The sequence below is a fragment of the Acipenser ruthenus genome, chromosome 30 (genome assembly GCF_902713425.1).
Source record: "Acipenser ruthenus chromosome 30, fAciRut3.2 maternal haplotype, whole genome shotgun sequence".
NCBI classification, from domain to species: domain Eukaryota; kingdom Metazoa; phylum Chordata; class Actinopteri; order Acipenseriformes; family Acipenseridae; genus Acipenser; species Acipenser ruthenus.
The window spans coordinates 9917747-9936118 of NC_081218.1; the positions used below are offsets into that span (position 1 = coordinate 9917747).

At 46.9% G+C, this 18372-nt stretch overlaps 1 protein-coding gene across 1 annotated transcript; it reads left to right on the plus strand.

Moving 5' to 3' along the window:
* The first annotated feature begins 2139 nt into the window (after positions 1 to 2139).
* On the plus strand, positions 2140 to 5781 carry LOC117435658 (peptidase inhibitor 16-like). The gene is made up of 5 exons (XM_059004546.1): positions 2140 to 2421; positions 3778 to 3977; positions 4443 to 4552; positions 4643 to 4731; positions 5256 to 5781. Exons 1-5 carry the CDS (start codon positions 2223 to 2225, stop codon positions 5534 to 5536), a joined length of 879 nt encoding a protein of 292 aa, XP_058860529.1. The 5' UTR covers positions 2140 to 2222; the 3' UTR covers positions 5537 to 5781.
* Positions 5782 to 18372: the final 12591 nt, after the last annotated feature.

Genomic DNA, 18372 nt, shown 5'->3' on the forward strand with positions numbered 1-18372 from the left:
TTCAGGTTTGCATCCATTACCTATTCCATCCTTGAGGGATTCAGGTTTGCATCCATTACCTATTCCATCCTTGAGGGATTCAGGTTTGCATCCATTACCTATTCCATCCTCAAGGGATTCAGGTTTGCATCCATTACCTATTCCATCCTTGAGGGATTCAGGTTTGCATCCATTACCTATTCCATCCTCAAGGGATTCAGGTTTGCATCCGCTACCTATTCCATCCTCGAGGGATTCAGGTTTGCATCCGCTACCTATTCCGTCCTCGCGGGATTCAGGTTTGAATCCGCTACCTATTCCATCCTCGAGGGATTCAGGTTTGCATCCGCTACCTATTCCATCCTCGAGGGATTCAGGTTTGAATCCGCTACCTATTCCATCCTCGAGGGATTCAGGTTTGCATCCGCTACCTATTCCATCCTCGAGGGATTCAGGTTTGAATCCGCTACCTATTCCATCCTCGAGGGATTCAGGTTTGAATCCGCTACCTATTCCATCCTCGAAGGATTCAGGTTTGCATCCCCTACCTATTCCATCCTCGAGGGATTCAGGTTTGCATCCGCTACCTATTCCATCCTCGAGGGATTCAGGTTTGCATCCGCTACCTATTCCATCCTCGAGGGATTCAGGTTTGCATCCGCTACCTATTCCATCCTCGAGGGATTCAGGTTTGAATCCGCTACCTATTCCGTCCTCGAGGGATTCAGGTTTGAATCCGCTACCTATTCCATCCTCGAGGGATTCAGGTTTGAATCCGCTACCTATTCCGTCCTCGAGGGATTCAGGTTTGCATCCGCTACCTATTCCATCCTCGAGGGATTCAGGTTTGCATCCGCTAACTATTCTATCCTCGAGGGATGCTGTGCAGTCTTGAAGGCCACGCCTTTCCTCATACAGCAAGACAACCTCTTTTATATGTTTTCTCTAGAGGTCTCTCCTCTACCAACCCAATCTACAATCTAACAAACTATTCTAATGGCCCGGGCTCCCGCCCCGTGAAATGACAATGTGCTTACAAAATATCGAAAATATAAAAATCCTTTGTTTTACCACTCAGCAGAATGAGGCAATAAACAAGCAAGTTACTGTTTTAATATCGCTTTAGTTGTTGTATTTTAAGTAGTTGAATATAGTAGCAACCAACTAGCTCCTATTGTGGCAACAAGAAATTGGATTTGGCGAACAATTCTCTTGGCCTAGGAGTCATTGGCTCCTCAGGCAAAAAGTTTGTCTGGAGCCCTGCCATTCTAGATTTTAATAATTGCTTGATTAGCCATGGGATATAGATGACAAGCTCAGGTAAGTCTGGCTAAACTCATAATAAAACCAGGAATGGATCAAACTGCTATGCAATGGGAGACTTATTTGTGTCCCTGTGTAGGTAACATCAGAATAGAACCAAGGCCAACGAAGCAAATCCAAGTTAGCTTGCCCAGGTAGCTCACAGGCAGGGTATGTGTGATTCTGTACTCTTGCCTTACTGAACTAATGCTCTGCTCAGTGCCCCTGGCTGCTGTCCATTACTGAGATCAACAGCTGCCTCCACCTGCATACATGCAAACTCCTGTGACCAGGAGTCAGCATTCTTGAGCGTGCCTGTTATGCCAGTCACAAAGTAAGTATGGAAGTATTCTTGGTATTAAAACAAGTTGATACGCACCTTTATATTTCCCTTTGAGAACAGCCTCCTCCCACTCACTCCATTCCCAGAGCCAGAGAGAAAAGCGATAACAAAGAGAAAACGCACCCTTTAAATCCATGTTTCCCCCCCAAATCAATCCTAACCCCCTAAAAGACTACATAGACGTGCATGTCCATTACAATACACCTAGATGAACGGTTTCCCTTGTCTTCTATGATAAAGGCTGCTGTCTAGACCTGTCATACTTTGTTCATGCTGAGTAATGCAATCTTATGAAGTCAGCAGAGATATTTCTTAACATTTCATTAATAAAACCCCTGGTGTTTTGTCAATAAGGAAGACTTGTGACCTCTCACTTTGATTATTCATCTGGTTGATCTGATTCACTGATGTGCATGAGAGGACGTCGTGTGTCAGTGCGTGTGTCAGTGTGTGTGTGTGTGCCCCTGCAGTGTGCTGGTGTGCTCTAAGACAGCAGCAGAGACAGCAGCCACAGCAGCTAGAGCTTTCCTCCAGGAGCTGGGTGTTCCCAGTTTATAACAGGCTGCCTGCCTCTCCGCTGTGTTAGTGAACAGGCAGAATGCAGAGTGGAGAGCTGGTTTGGGGGCTGCTGCTCGCCCTGCTCTGGGGAGGACACTGCTGGGGTCTCACAGAGGAAGAGAAAAGCAGCATTGTCCTTCTGCACAACGCACTGCGCTCTCAGGTCAGCCCCAGCGCCACCGACATGCAGCTCATGGTAAGGGAAAGGAGCCGTGTCCCCCTCGATGTATTCCAGAGGGGTTGCTATTGCACATGGATTTAAAAAGTTTAGGGGAAGTTATATGCATTGGTCCCTGTCTCTATATACATTTCTTTGTGGTACTCTGTAGTTTTAATTTTACAAGGAAAAAAAAAAGTTGTATATTGTTTCCTAGATGCTGTAACAGTATTTGCACCTTTTTATCTTGCTATTCTATTTTGTCTTTTTACCTGTTGACATTCCATATTGAGGAGAACATTGGGGGCAACATTATATATATATATATATATATATATATATATATATATATATATATATATATATATATATATATATAAACTGCTGCTTCCTGCTACCTGCTACCTAATCACCTCCTGTTCTGTTGATCAGCCCACCTTCCTCAGTGTTCAGTGTAAAGTGTTCTTTTGGCGTTTCAATATACAGAATCATATATTGTGTACTATGGTCAGCTCAGTAGAGACTCTTTGGAAACTCATGTTTCTGCTGAAAAGGGAGCTGAGCTGAATAACGTTATTTAAACAGCATCCTCAGATCAGCAACAACAAATCGATAAGCAAACTTACCAAAAGGTCAAAAAGGACGCTTGCTTATTGCAGACCAGCTTTTTCATTTGATCCTGGAACATGTGCATTGCATTATTTCTGGAGTTAAGTGCTTCAGTTATCACTCGCTGGCCAGAAGAGCGGTCTGTGCTGACAGTGTGCAACTGCTGGGAAAGTCACACTAGGGACTGCTGGGTGGGGAACGGATCCATTTACAAACGTGTTGCTCCAGCCAAGGTGACACCAGATCCCAACACTGGAAGACGACAGCTCACCCCTACAGCTAAACTTAAACAGTTGTGGGGTATTTAAAGGACATGCAGCCCATGATATATTTACAGGCACTGTTATGACCTGACTCCTACAGGAATCTTAATGTATGATACAGATCCATGCAATATATACAGAGCATTTTTATTGTTTTATTTTGGTTCATTTAAAATGTTACTTTACATAACCTGACGTTTCCTAACATTTCATTTCTAATTCTTACCTGTTTGATATCCTGTTATCTGTATTATACTCTGTCATTGACTCTGCTTAGATCACTGTTCACTCGGCTTGCAAACTATTAAAAAAATCTGTTTTTGCAATCGTCTTTCTAAAAGCTGCATTTCTGAAGTGAGCTTGTTTAAAGCATGACCTCCAGGGAGGTGTGACTGTAATATCTGCCCCCCTTCAACTGTGACAAAAACATGAGTTGGTAAGTGAAGAATACTGGTTTCAGAGGGGACAGAATTCTCAGCTACACACACCCAGGTGGTTATTTCTAAACGTATGTGAACTCGTCCACATTTGAAATGTTAAAAACGCGCATTGTGTGCTTGTGTTAGAAATGGGACTCGGAGCTGGAGGCGCTGGCTGCATATGGGACCACAACCCTGACAGGGGGGAGACGGGGGAGAACCTGTTCCTGACCAGCGGGCAGCTGAACGGGACTCGAGTGCTGCAGAGCTGGTACGAGGAGCACCTGGATTATACCTTCCACACAGGCAGCTGCACGCCTGGGAAAATGTGTGGCCACTACACCCAGGTGAGATACCCGAACCCCGCCTAGACAGGAGGAAATCACAGGAGACGCCTGTCGTTCAGTTTGAAGGACTGTTGTCTCTTTCCATCAGTGTTGTTCACTCTGTGTGTTTGTGTGAGCCCGTGTTTTCCCCATACTATGCATTGACCAGTTTTTTAATATGCTTTACCTCACCTCCCTGGGTTTTACAATGCTTATCTGTGCTTTACCACACTTTCACTATGCTTTATTTGACTTTGCTATGCTTTTTTAAAGGAGCCTTCATGAGAACACAGTACAGTATGTGCAAATAATTGCTTGACTACAAAATAATCCTAGTGATAAAACTGCACAGTGTGGTGATAAACTGACAATAAAACACACACACAAACAAACATCTGTCGAATTGCCAGTTTTCTTTTTTTTTCCTACTTCAGAAAATAATAGAAAAAAAAAACTCATTTTACATTGAATGACTGTTTTTTTCAGGTGGTCTGGGCAAACAGCAACAGAGTTGGATGTGGAGAACACTTCTGTGAGACAGTGGAGGGGATAGACCAGAAGAGACTCACATTCCTGGTGTGCAATTACTATCCCAAGTGAGTGAAGATGTGCTTCACTTCTGTATCTTCACTCAATAGAACCAACTGTTCTGCATTTAAACCCTGTCCCGTCTCTTCTGCTTCTAGAGGAAATTACCGGGGTATGAAACCGTACGTGTCGGGACCCTCCTGCTCAAGCTGCCCCCCAGACCACACCTGTGTTGAGAAGCTCTGTGGTAAGTCCTGCTGGAGATTCATCAGAAGTGAAAGTGCAGGGATGGGAATAAGACTCCCATTGCATAGCAGTTTGATCCATTCCTGGTTTTACTATGAGCTTTTAATAAGACGCACCTGAGCTTGTTACCTGTACACTGGGGCTAATCAAGCTTGTATTAAAACTTGGAATGGGTAAACAATAGGAGTCTTGCAATAGGAGTCTCATCAGCATTATAACATGCAAGACAGAGAGCATTGCGAGGGTTCAAAACTATTGCAGCACAAAAAAGGGCTGAAATATATTGGGAAATGTGTGTTTACTTTAATTATAAACCAGATTGTAGCAAGGTTTGCACAGCATTCCGTAGGAGTGGCACCTCCTAACACAATCCAAAATGGAATGCTACAAAACTAATAATGAACAACCCAGGAATTCTGTTGATTAGATTTATTTTATTAGTTTGGCAACATTCCCAGTTTTAGATATTTTTTTATATTGCATTGCGGGGTACAGCTCTTGAAAAACAGGCTGCTTTGTTTTCAGATGCTGGGCAGACCTCCACGACTGTGCGGTACGACACAGATCACACAGACGCTGATCCGGGGACGAGCCCCAGCTGGGAGACGCACTCTGACAGCTCTCTAGAGAGCAACTCCGCTCCAGGGACCCCCTCCTACAGCGACGAGAAGATCAGCAGCGAGGAGACAGAGGTGAATCATGCAGACTCTTCGGAAGAGAGGTCCGAAGCCGGCCGAGGTGCTGTGAACCAGCCGTGTGCCAAAGGGATCCTGGCTGTAATCCTGCTGACCGTGTTCCTGCTGTAAATTGTAGGGCATGGACTCTCCCCCCTCTCCTTTAACCTCAATCAGCCCTCCATTAGCACTGTTGATGATGGCTTTACAACAGACCCCTGGCAGACCTCTGTTGTTCTGCAGCTGTGATGAAAACCTTCTAAACAGCAGATTGGAACAGAACTGGAACAGTGGACACACAGATACTGGGTTAACAGTAATACATTGCAGAGCAATTGTATATTCCTTTGTACATATGAATAAAGAGGAAGTATGACAACAACACAAACGTTATTGTTTCATACATTTAGAAAATAAGCTTTATAACTCATCAAATTTACCAGACTTATGAAGGAGTCTCTATTGGATGCAAAAAGATTTGCTTCTTTATTCTCAACGTAACTTCCCAGAGTCTTTGACGGTTCCCTACGCTAGTACATGACATCAGCATCATCTCATCCTATTAACAGAAAAAAAAACATAGCCTGAAGTATAACACTGAATATAAACACTATATATATATATATATAAACACTGAATTAGGAAAAGCTTTAAAGAATAGTTACAACTGTGGCAATTGCATGGAAAAGATTTTTGGAGCAACACACACTGTAGGGATGGAAATAAGACTCCTATTGCATAGCAGTTTCACTCAGTCTAGGTTTTAATACAAGCTTGATTAGCCACAGTGTGTACAGGTAACAAGCTCAGGTGAGTATTATTAAACTTACAGCACATTAACAGAGAATGGGGGTGAAGGAGTTGGGGGAGCGAGGTAGGGATGCTGAGATCTTCGTAACCAGGAGATGTATTTGATATGTACTTTTTTGTTTTTGCCTAACTAGCCCCACCCCCGTTGGTTATTTGCAGTCAGCATGCAGTGGAGGGGAGGGCGGAGCTCAGAATCCCAACCCCAGTCAGGACTCTCCAGTGAGATTCTTCATTTATGCACATTGCTTACCAGATACTTTGATCTGGATTTCATTGCTATTTAACACCTGATTCCCCCTTGTAGCTTGGCATGAGTACTTCCCACTGTGAGGCTGAAGAGTAGAGCTGAATGGGGCTCCGTGTTCACTGTGCAGGTATGGGACTCCATGTTCACTGTGCAGGTATGGGGCTCCATGTTCACTGTGCAGGTATGGGGCTCCATGTTCACTGTGCAGATATGGGGCTCCATGTTCACTGTGCAGGTATGGGGCTCCGTGTTCACTGTGCAGGTATGGGGCTCCGTGTTCACTGTGCAGGTATGGGGCCATGTTCACTGTGCAGGTATGGGGCTCCGTGTTCACTGTGCAGGTATGGGGCTCCACGTTCACTGTGCAGGTATGGGGCTCCATGTTCACTGTGCAGGTATGGGACTCCATGTTCACTGTGCAGGTATGGGGCTCCATGTTCACTGTGCAGGTATGGGGCTCCGTGTTCACTGTGCAGGTATGGGGCTCCGTGTTCACTGTGCAGGTATGGGGCCATGTTCACTGTGCAGGTATGGGGCTCCGTGTTCACTGTGCAGGTATGGGGCTCCACGTTCACTGTGCAGGTATGGGGCTCCATGTTCACTGTGCAGGTATGGGACTCCATGTTCACTGTGCAGGTATGGGGCTCCGTGTTCACTGTGCAGGTATGGGGCCATGTTCACTGTGCAGGTATGGGGCTCCGTGTTCACTGTGCAGGTATGGGGCTCCACGTTCACTGTGCAGGTATGGGGCTCCATGTTCACTGTGCAGGTATGGGACTCCATGTTCACTGTGCAGGTATGGGGCTCCGTGTTCACTGTGCAGGTATGGGGCTCCGTGTTCACTGTGCAGGTATGGGGCTCCGTGTTCACTGTGCAGGTATGGGGCTCCATGTTCACTGTGCAGGTATGGGGCTCCATGTTCACTGTGCAGGTATGGGGCCATGTTCACTGTGCAGGTATGGGGCTCCATGTTCACTGTGCAGGTATGGGGCTCCGTGTTCACTGTGCAGGTATGGGGCTCCATGTTCACTGTGCAGGTATGGGGCTCCATGTTCACTGTGCAGGTATGGGGCTCCGTGTTCACTGTGCAGGTATGGGGCTCCGTGTTCACTGTGCAGGTATGGGGCTCCGTGTTCACTGTGCAGGTATGGGGCTCCGTGTTCACTCTGCAGGTATGGGGCTCCGTGTTCACTGTGCAGGTATGGGGCTCCGTGTTCACTGTGCAGGTATGGGGCTCCGTGTTCACTGTGCAGGTATGGGGCTCCACGTTCACTGTGCAGGTATGGGGCTCCGTGTTCACTGTGCAGGTATGGGGCTCCATGTTCACTGTGCAGGTATGGGGCTCCGTGTTCACTGTGCAGGTATGGGGCCATGTTCACTGTGCAGGTATGGGGCTCCGTGTTCACTGTGCAGGTATGGGGCTCCGTGTTCACTGTGCAGGTATGGGGCTCCATGTTCACTGTGCAGGTATGGGGCTCCATGTTCACTGTGCAGGTATGGGGCTCCGTGTTCACTGTGCAGGTATGGGGCTCCGTGTTCACTGTGCAGGTATGGGGCTCCATGTTCACTGTGCAGGTATGGGACTCCATGTTCACTGTGCAGTCATGGGGCTCCATGTTCACTGTGCAGGTATGGGACTCCATGTTCACTGTGCAGGTATGGGGCTCCATGTTCACTGTGCAGGTATGGGGCTCCATGTTCACTGTGCAGGTATGGGGCTCCATGTTCACTGTACAGGTATGGGACTCCATGTTCACTGTGCAGGTATGGGGCTCCATGTTCACTGTGCAGGTATGGGGCTCCATGTTCACTGTGCAGGTATGGGGCTCCATGTTCACTGTGCAGGTATGGGGCTCCATGTTCACTGTGCAGGTATGGGGCTCCATGTTCACTGTGCAGGTATGGGGCTCCACGTTCACTGTGCAGGTATGGGGCTCCATGAGATTTCTTGTTAAGGTACAGTAGCAATGATGTCAACACCAGGGAGCAACAGAGCAAAGGATAAAGACTCTGACCCTCCACCCCCCACACCCCTCGCCTTACAAGCATTTTAAAAGCCAAAACAAGGATAGCGACGCCTTAGTTAAAATTAGATCCTAGAGCCGGTAATGAGATCTACTGCATTTCCTTGATAAAAACCAAGCAATCTGTAATAGTGTTGTAAGGTTTCATATACATTCTAAATATGTGAATGTGCCCTTTTAAAAGGTAAATAACTGAGAGATTATTGAAACTCTGTTTGTGTTTAATGTTTGGGTGTTTCAGAATACTATAATAGCAACACACCCTTATTTCTGCAGGCCTCTGAAACATTCTGTGGCTTAGTTTAGCTTATGTGGCCTTGGGTGTAAATGGCTAGTATTCATTCCTGGAAGGGGTTGAATGGCTGGTTGAATTAGTGACAAGCTTGTAAAGTAGATAGTGAGGGTACAGGAGACAGGGTTTTATGGTTTGGGGTGTAACTGTTATGTGATTTTCTGCACATAGTCTTGAAATGTGGTTGTAAAGCTGGCATATATATATATATATATATATATATATATATATATATATATATATATATATATATATATATATATATATATATACAGACGTGCTCAAATGTGTTGGTACCCCTCCACAAAAAACGAAGAATTGGCATCCACCATTGTTTATTCCATATTTAATAGAAATCAGACTTTGCTTTTGATTTTTTATTCAACATAATATAATAAAATATAATATAAGATAATAAAACAAATGAAAATGGCATGGACAAAAATGATGGGACTGCTAACCTAATATTTTGTTGCACAACCTTTAGAGGCAATCACTGCAATCAAACATTTTCTGTAGCTCTCAATGAGACTTCTGCACCTGTTAACAGGTAGTTTAGCCCACTCTTCCTGAGCAAACTGCTCCAGCTGTCTCAGGTTTGATGGGTGCCTTCTCCAGACTGCAAGTTTCAGCTCTTTCCATAGATGTTCGATAGGATTCAGATCAGGACTCATAGAAGGCCACTTCAGAATAGTCCAATGTTTTGTTCTTATCCATTCTTGGGTGCTTTTAGATGTGTGTTTTGGGTCATTTATCCTGTTGCGACTGAGACAGAGCTTTCTGACACTGGGCAGTACGTTTCGCTCCAGAATGCCTTGATAGTCTTGAGATTTCATTGTGCCCTGCACAGATTCAAGGCACCCTGTGCCAGGCACAGCAAAGCAGCCCCAAAACATAACCGAGCCTCCTCCATGTTTCACTGTAGGTATGGTGTTCTTTTCTTTGAAAGCTTCATTTTTTCGTCTGTGAACATAAGGCTGATGTGACTTGCCAAAAAGCAACAGTTTTGACTCATCTGTCCAAAGGACATTCTCCCAAAAGGATTGTGGCTTGTCAATATGCATTTTAGCAAATTCCAGTCTGGCTTTTTTATGTTTTTCTGTCAAAAGTGGAGTCCTCCTGGGTCTTCTTCCATGGAGCCCACTTTCGCTCAAAGAGCGACGGATGGTGCGATCAGAAACTGACGTACCTTCACCTTGGAGTTCAGCTTGTATCTCTTTGGCAGTTATCCTTGGTTCTTTTTCTACCATTCGCACTATCCTTCTGTTCAATCTGGGGTCGATTTTCCTCTTGCGGCCGCGCCCAGGGAGGTTGGCTACAGTTCCATGGACCTTAAACTTCTTAATAATATTTGCAACTGTTGTCACAGGAACATCAAGCTGCTTGGAGATGGTCTTGTAGCCTTTACCTTTACCATGCTTGTCTATTATTTTCTTTCTGATCTCCTCAGACAACTCTCTCCTTTGCTTTCTCTGGTCCATGTTCAGTGTGGTGCACACAATGATACCAAACAGCACAGTGACTACTTTTCTCCATTTAAATAGGCTGAATGACTGATTACAAGATTGGAGACATGTGTGATACTAATTAAAGAAACTAATTAGTTTGAAATATCACTATAATCCAATTATTTATTATCTTTTCTAAGGGGTACCAACAAATGTGTCCAGGCCATTTTAGAATATCTTTGTAGAATAAGCAATAATTCATCTCTTTTCACAGCTGCTTTGCTTTATTCTATGACATACCAAAGGCATGCAAGTAAACATGATAAAATAGCTTTTAATTCATCACTTTTCAGGAGGAATGAAGCATTATTTCAATGAGCTGTAAGGGTACCAACAAATTTGAGCACGTCTGTATATATATTTCTGTATGTTGCTGTGACTCAGTGCTCAGACATACCATCTCTGTGCCATGAGGGCTCAGAAACTAAACGTTTACACTAATGCCAGCTCACACATATTCTATGAAACCAGATGAGGGCTCAGAAACTAAACATCTACACTGATGCCAGCTCACACATACTCTCTGATGCGAGATGAGGGCTCAGAAACTAAACATCTACACTGATGCCAGCTCACACATACTCTATGATACCAGATGAGGGCTCAGAAACTAAACATCTACACTGATGCCAGCTCACACATACTCTCTGATGCGAGATGAGGGCTCAGAAACTAAACATCTACACTGATGCCAGCTCACACATACTCTCTGATGCGAGATGAGGGCTCAGAAACTAAGCTCACACATACTCTATGATACCAGATGAGATCTCAGAAACTAAACATCTACTCTGAAGACACTGAAGAGACGCTCTGCACTGCTGTGTTAGTTTTGACAATCTTTGTCCAGAATATTTTATTGTGAAGAAGACAATCTTTACAGTGTAGCGAAGGCATGGTAAAGCATAGAAGTGTTAAATGGAAAGAGTCAGTTATGATTTATTTCAAATATATAAACCAGCATGACAGGCTATCAGATAATCACATGAAGGGTAACAGGGTGTGCAGACAGCTTGTGTTACGCATCCCTTCAAAATAAGAATAGCGCAGTTACAAACTTGGGGCCACCAATCACAGATCTTGCTGGAATCAAAGGTAAATAAAAACACCAGTAAAGTATCCTACATTCCTTGGATTCAAATGGAAATAAATGGCACTGTTTGTTTCTTTATCAAAAAAAGAATGTAAAAATCAGTTTTATATAATGTCTCGAGGCTTGTGAATTGAGGATTTTTACACAATTAAAGAAGCAGCTAAAATAAACCCCCTGTAAAATAAATAGCATTCGATCTCAGCTGTTTTTGTTCCCTTGTAAACAGAGACAGTGGGAGAGACACTTTTCATAACTGATTAGGTCCCGGTGGAGACCTGTCCATTGAATATCGCTGGGAAGGCCTGGCAGGTAAAGCAATTCAGCTCCAACTTGGGATCGGTTGGATTGTTCCCTTCACAATCCCCCAATCTGGAACACAACAAAGACGTTCTCAATGACACAAAATAAACATGTAAGATATAAATAAATAAAAATAAAAAACTTGTTCTCTCCTGGTATTTCTCAGCGGTTTGTCTTGCATTAGCCAGGTTTCACAGTGGGGTTTCTTTATGCAGGACTCGACTGTGCAGATGACTCAAGTACAAAGGGTATAGACTGTATTCATTTTGTATCACTACCTATGGACTGATGCGTTTTTGGTCACTTTATATATTCCAAACTTAATATACTGTATTAGATTTAAAATGAATAAGTACATCATAAGTACATAAATTGTTGTTTTTTGTATATTTAGTATTTAACAACGTCACTTTCATAAAACGTGAAAGATATTAAATATATTTTAAATATAAATATACTAAAGATTATATGGGTTAGATTTATTCCTTCTCCCCAAAAAAACTAAATCCTACCTACTCTTCTGTATACAGTACTGTGCAAAAGTTTTAGGCAGGTGTGAAAAAATGCTGTAAAGTAAGAATGCTTTCAAAAATAGACATGTTAATAGATTATTGTGGCAATGTGCCCCGTCCCTGTGTGCATTTGTGTGTTATGTGTTGTATGTTGCGTGTGTTAATGTTGGTGTATAGTCATTGGTACACAGGATATAAACGGGTCTGTGTTTCACGTGTGATTTAAAAATGTAGATTTATATTTAGGCACGGGATTGCACTATCACTTCACGTGCATTTAAAGTATGTAATAATATGTGAGCACGGGGTTGCACGTAATGAATTCACGTGCTGGGATTCAAGTGAATAATTAATTAGTAATTGAATCCCAGCACAACAGTATATATAGAGACACGTAGCTCTCACTCGGGGTTGGGTGTTCGAGAGTGGAGAACGGGAGAGGGAGAGAGAGAGAGAGAGAGAGAGAGAGAGAGAGAAAAAAAAGAAAAAGCGAAATAAAAACGTAAAGTGTTTGTTTGTCTCCGTGCACCGTTTGTTAAGTGTTAGTTCGTTTTGTTCGTCTATTTATTTTGGCCTCAAGTGCCGTGTCCTGTTTTTGTATTCTCTTATTTTGTTTATTAAATGCTGAGCACAACCAAGTGCTCAGCTTCACCAACCTCACTGTCTCTGTCTGTTACTTCCTGTTTCTGGTCTGACGTCACGCACTGCAGCCGTCTTTGTGACACGTGGTGTCAGAAGTGTGATTAACAGCGCCTCCTAGACGCAGACCAGAGAAGGAGTACAGTGTGTTTTTTTGGATTACAAAAAAAAATTAAAAAAAATAGTAAAGCGAGGATGGGAAGAAAGAGCTGCAGGAAGCAGCAGCAACAGCTGCAGCACTCATCCTGCATGCCGGGCTGGGAGGAGGACAGCCACAATGGGGCAGTAGCCCCCCCTCTACCCCCCCACTGCCACCGGGTTCCCCATCGTCCCGAGAAATATGGGACTGGCTGGTGCACCCCGAGGGGAACTTCGCCAGTGACCTCCCCTGGGTTATTAACACGCTGTGGATGCGAGATGGGAAACGATGGGAGGACTGGGAGCAACAGCACAACCCGGCATCAGTTCGTGACCTCACCATGGTGGTGCTGGGGTACCTAGCTGCAGACATGGGAGGGATGTCTTCCAGTGAGCAAGAGGGAGAGGAGCAGTCGCTGCCCTCTCCAGTACCCGAGTGGGAGGAGCCTGAGCGTCCACAGTCCAAGCGGGAGGAGCCTGAGCGTCCACAGCCCAAGCGGGAGGAGCCTGAGCGTCCACAGCCCAAGCGGGAGGAGCCTGAGCGTCCACAGCCCAAGCGGGAGGAGCCCGAACGTCCTACGCCCGAGCGGGGGGAGCCAGAAACATCCACAGCCCAAGAGGGGGGAGTCGGTGTATCCACAGCCCAAAAGGGAGGAGTCGGTGCGTCCACAGCCCAAAGAGAGGGAAGTCGGGGCTTCCACAACCCTAGGACCCAAGCTGCCAGCAGAGGGAGAATGCCTGCTGGTTTCCCCTTCAGAGGCAGAGCCGCACCAGTCCCCTGCAAGAAAGGCAGAGCCGCACCAGTCCCCTGCAAGAAAGGCAGAGCCACACCAGTCCCCTGCAAGAGAAGCAGAGCCGCACCAGTCCCCTGCAAGAGAGGCAGAGCAGCACCAGTCCCCTGCAAAAGGGGGAGACTACACGCTGCTCCCACCTCCGTCTCCAGGAGACTACACGCTGCTCCCACCTCCATCGCCAGGAGACAACACGCTGCTCCCGCCTTCGTCGCCAGGAGACTACACGCTGCTCCCACCTTCGCCGGCAGGAGCAGAGCAGCCGGAGCTGCCTCTGCTTCCGCCACCTTCACCGGCAGGAGCAGAGCAGCAGGAGCTGCCTCTACCTCCGCCACCTTCACTGGCAGGAGCAGAGCAGCAGGAGCTGCATCTGCCTCCGCCACCTCCACCGGCAGGAGCAGAGCAGCAGGAGCTGCCTCTGCCTCCGCCATGTCCACCAGCAGAGGGTGAATGCCTGCTGGGTCCCTGTCCACCAGCAGAGGGTGAATGCCTGCTGGGTCCCTGTCCACCAGCAGAGGATGAATACCTGCTGGTATCACTTCCCCCACCAGCAGAGGATGAATGCCTGCTGGTATCACTTTCCCCACCATCACGAGGAGAGGAGCGGGACCTGCCTCTACCTCCATCACCATCAGGGGGAGAGGAGCAGGAGCTGCCTCTCCCTTCACCAGAAGGACCAGGACTAGATGCTGGCGGTCCTCAGCAGCCCTTGCATAGGCTGCTGAGGGAAGTACGGGGAAGAACCGCCCGGCCGAAGAGGTCGAGAAGTGGGCCAACACCCGCACCCCAGCTTGTCCTGACTCCCTGCCTCGCTTCGCCCAAGGATGCCTGCCTCGCTTCGCCCAAGGATGCCTGCCTTGCTTCGCCCAAGGATGCCTGCCTCGCTTCGCCCAAGGATGCCTGCCACGCTTCGCCCAAGGATGCTTGCCACGCTTCGCCCAAGGATGCCTGTCTGGCATCGCCCGGGGCTGCCTGTCGCTCCGCATCGCCCGGGGCTGCCTGTCGCTCCGCATCACCTGGGGCTGCCTGTCGCTCTGCATCACCTGGGGCTGCCTGTCGTTCCGCATCGCCTGGGGCTGCCTGTCGCTCCGCATCGCCTGGGGCTGCCTGTCGCTCCGCATCGCCTGGGGCTGCCTGTCGCTCTGCATTACCTGGGGCTGCCTGTCGTTCCGCATCGCCTGGGGCTGCCTGTCGCTCCGCATCGCCTGGGGTTGCCAGCCGCTCCACATCGCCTGGGGTTGCCAGCCGCTCCGCATCGCCTGGGGCTGCCTGTCGCTCCGCATCACCTGGGGCTGCCTGTCGCTCTGCATCACCTGGGGCTGCCTGTCGTTCCGCATCGCCTGGGGCTGCCTGTCGCTCCGCATCGCCTGGGGCTGCCTGTCGCTCCGCATCGCCTGGGGTTGCCAGCCGCTCCGCATCGCCTGGGGTTGCCAGCCGCTCCGCATCGCCTGGGGTTGCCAGTTGCTCCGCGTCGCAGCAGGATGTACTGTGGCCGGAACCCCACCAAGGGAAGCTGACAGCCATGAAGAAGGTGGGGGATGTCAGGAGACCTGCTCCCACTGCAGCAGTTTTGCTGCCGTAGATCGTGGGGGAGGTCAGGAGACCTGCTCCCACTGCAGCAGTTTCGCTGCCGGAGATCGTGGGGGAGGTCCGGAGACCTGCTCCCACTGCAGCAGTTTCGCTGCCGGAGATCGTGGGGGAGGTCCGGAGACCTGCTCCCACTGCAGCAGTTTCGCTGCCGGAGATCGTGGGGGAGGTCAGGAGACCTGCTCCCACTGCAGCTTCTTTGCTGCCGGAAGTACTGTGGTCGGAGCCCCACCAAGGGGAGCTAGCGGCTACAAAGACAGGGGGAGAGGTCAGGAGACCACTTTCCCCAGCAGCAGTTTCGCTGCAGGAGTTCTTGTGGCCGGAGCCCCACAGGAGGGAGCTACCAGCTACGAAGAAAAGGGGAGAGGTCACGAGACCAGCATCCCCCGCAGCAATTTCGCTGCAGGAGTGGACCAGCATGCTGACAGCCGTGCCACTACCGGCAGGGGTGCTGACAGCATTGCCAGCCATGGGCCCACTGAAGCCTCCCTTCCCCGGCCGAGACTTTGTCCTGGACTGCTGGGTTTTTAAGGGGGGAGGTGGCCGTTGAGGCCATGTGTGCTGCGCACAAGGGGGGGTATATGTGGCAATGTGCCCCGTCCCTGTGTGCATTTGTGTGTTGTGTGTTGTATGTTGCGTGTGTTAATGTTGGTGTATAGTCATTGGTACACAGGATATAAACGGGTCTGTGTTTCACGTGTGATTTAAAAATGTAGATTTATATTTATTATTATTATTATTATTTATTTCTTAGCAGACACCCTTATCCAGGGCAACTTACAATTGTTACAAGATATCACATTATACATTATTTCACATTATACAGATATCACATTATTTTTACATACAATTACCCATTTATACAGTTGGGTTTTTACTGGAGCAATCTAGGTAAAGTACCTTGCTCAAGGGTACAACAGCAGTGTCCCCCACTGGGGATTGAACCCACAACCCTCCGGTCAAGAGCCCTAACCACTACTCCACACTGCTGCCCTATTTAGGCACGGGATTGCACTATCACTTCACGTGCATTTAAAGTATGTAATAATATGTGAGCACGGGGTTGCACGTAATGAATTCACGTGCTGGGATTCAAGTGAATAATTAATTAGTAATTGAATCCCAGCACAACAGTATATATAGAGACACGTAGCTCTCACTCGGGGTTGGGTGTTCGAGAGTGGAGAACGGGAGAGAGAGAGAGAGAAGGAGAGAGAGAGGAGAAAGAGAGAGAGAGGAGAAAGAAAAGCGAAATAAAAACGTAAAGTGTTTGTTCTCACCGTGTTTGTTTGTCTCCGTGCACCGTTTGTTAAGTGTTAGTTCGTTTTGTTCGTCTATTTATTTTGGCCTCAAGTGCCGTGTCCTGTTTTTGTATTCTCTTATTTTGTTTATTAAATGCTGAGCACAACCAAGTGCTCAGCTTCACCAACCTCACTGTCTCTGTCTGTTACTTCCTGTTTCTGGTCTGACGTCACCCACTGCAGCCGTCTTTGTGACAATTATATTTATCAATTAACTAAATGCAACGTGAGTGAACAGAAGAAAAATCTAAATCAAATCCATATTTGGTGTGACCACCCTTTGCCTTCAAAACAGCATCAATTCTTCTAGGTACACTTGTACAAAGTCAGGGATTTTGTAGGCATATAGTCAGGTGTATGATTAAACAATTATACCAAACAGGTACTAATGATCATCAATTCAATATGTAGGTTGAAACACAATCATTAACTGAAACAGAAACAGCTGTGTAGGAGGAATAAAACTGGGTGAGGAACAGCCAAACTCAGCTAACAAGGTGAGGTTGCTGAAGACAGTTTACTGTCAAAAGTCATACACCATGGCAAGACTGAACACAGCAACAAGACACAAGGTAGTTATACTGCATCAGCAAGGTCTCTCCAAGGCAGAAATTTCAAGGCAGACAGGGGTTTCCAGATGTGCTGTCCAAGCTCTTTTGAAGAAGCACAAAGAAACGGGCAACGTTGAGGACCGTATACGCAGTGGTCGGCTAAGGAAACTTACTGCAGCAGGTGAAAGACACATCATGCTTACTTCCCTTCGCAATCGGAAGATGTCCAGCAGTGCCATCAGCTTAGAATTGGTAGAAAACAGTGGGACCCTGGTACACCCATCTACTGTCCGGAGAAGTCTGGTCAGAAGTGGCCTTCATGGAAGACTTGCGGCCAAAAAGCCATACCTCCGACGTGGAAACAAGGCCAAGCGACTCAACTATGCACGAAAACACAGGAACTGGGGTGCAGAAAAATGGCAGCAGGTGCTCTGGACTGATGAGTCAAAATTTGAAATATTCGTCTGTAGCAGAAGGCAGTTTGTTCGCCAAAGGGCTGGAGAGCGGTACACGAATGAGTGTCTGCAGGCAACAGTGAAGCATGGTGGAGGTTCCTTGCAAGTTTGGGGCTGCATTTCTGCAAATGGAGTTGGGGATTTGGTCAGAATTAATGGTCTCCTCAATGCTGAGAAGTACAGGCAGATACTTATCCATCATGCAATACCATCAGGGAGGCATCTGATTGGCCCCAAATTTATTCTGCAGCATGACAACGACCCAAACATACAGCGAAAGTCATTAAGAACTATCTTCAGCGTAAAGAAGAACAAGGGGTCCTGGAAGTGATGGTGTGGCCCCCACAGAGCCCTGATCTCAACATCATCGAGTCTGTCTGGGATTACATGAAGAGAGAGAAGCAACTGAGGCTGCCTAAATCCACAGAAGAACTGTGGTTAGTTCTCCAAGATGTTTGGGCCAACCTACCTGCCGAGTTCCTTCAAAAACTGTGTGCAAGTGTACCTAGAAGAATTGATGCTGTTTTGAAGGCAAAGGGTGGTCACACCAAATATTGATTTGATGTAGATTTTTCTTCTGTTCACTCACTTTACATTTTGTTAATTGATAAATATAAACTATTAACATGTCTATTTTTGAAAGCATTCTTACTTTACAGCATTTTTTCACACCTGCCTAAAACTTTTGCACAGTACTGTATCTGAAATAGAAAACGAAAT

Excerpts from the sequence above, each read along its gene's own strand:
- LOC117435658 (XM_059004546.1), top strand. The coding sequence starts at position 2,223 with ATGCAGAGTGGAGAGCTGGTTTGGGGGCTGCTGCTCGCCCTGCTCTGG. Across the intron at positions 3,978-4,442 it reads TGTGTGGCCACTACACCCAG|GTGGTCTGGGCAAACAGCAA; the intron begins GTGAGATACCCG and ends TGTTTTTTTCAG. Across the intron at positions 4,553-4,642 it reads GTGTGCAATTACTATCCCAA|AGGAAATTACCGGGGTATGA; the intron begins GTGAGTGAAGAT and ends TTCTGCTTCTAG.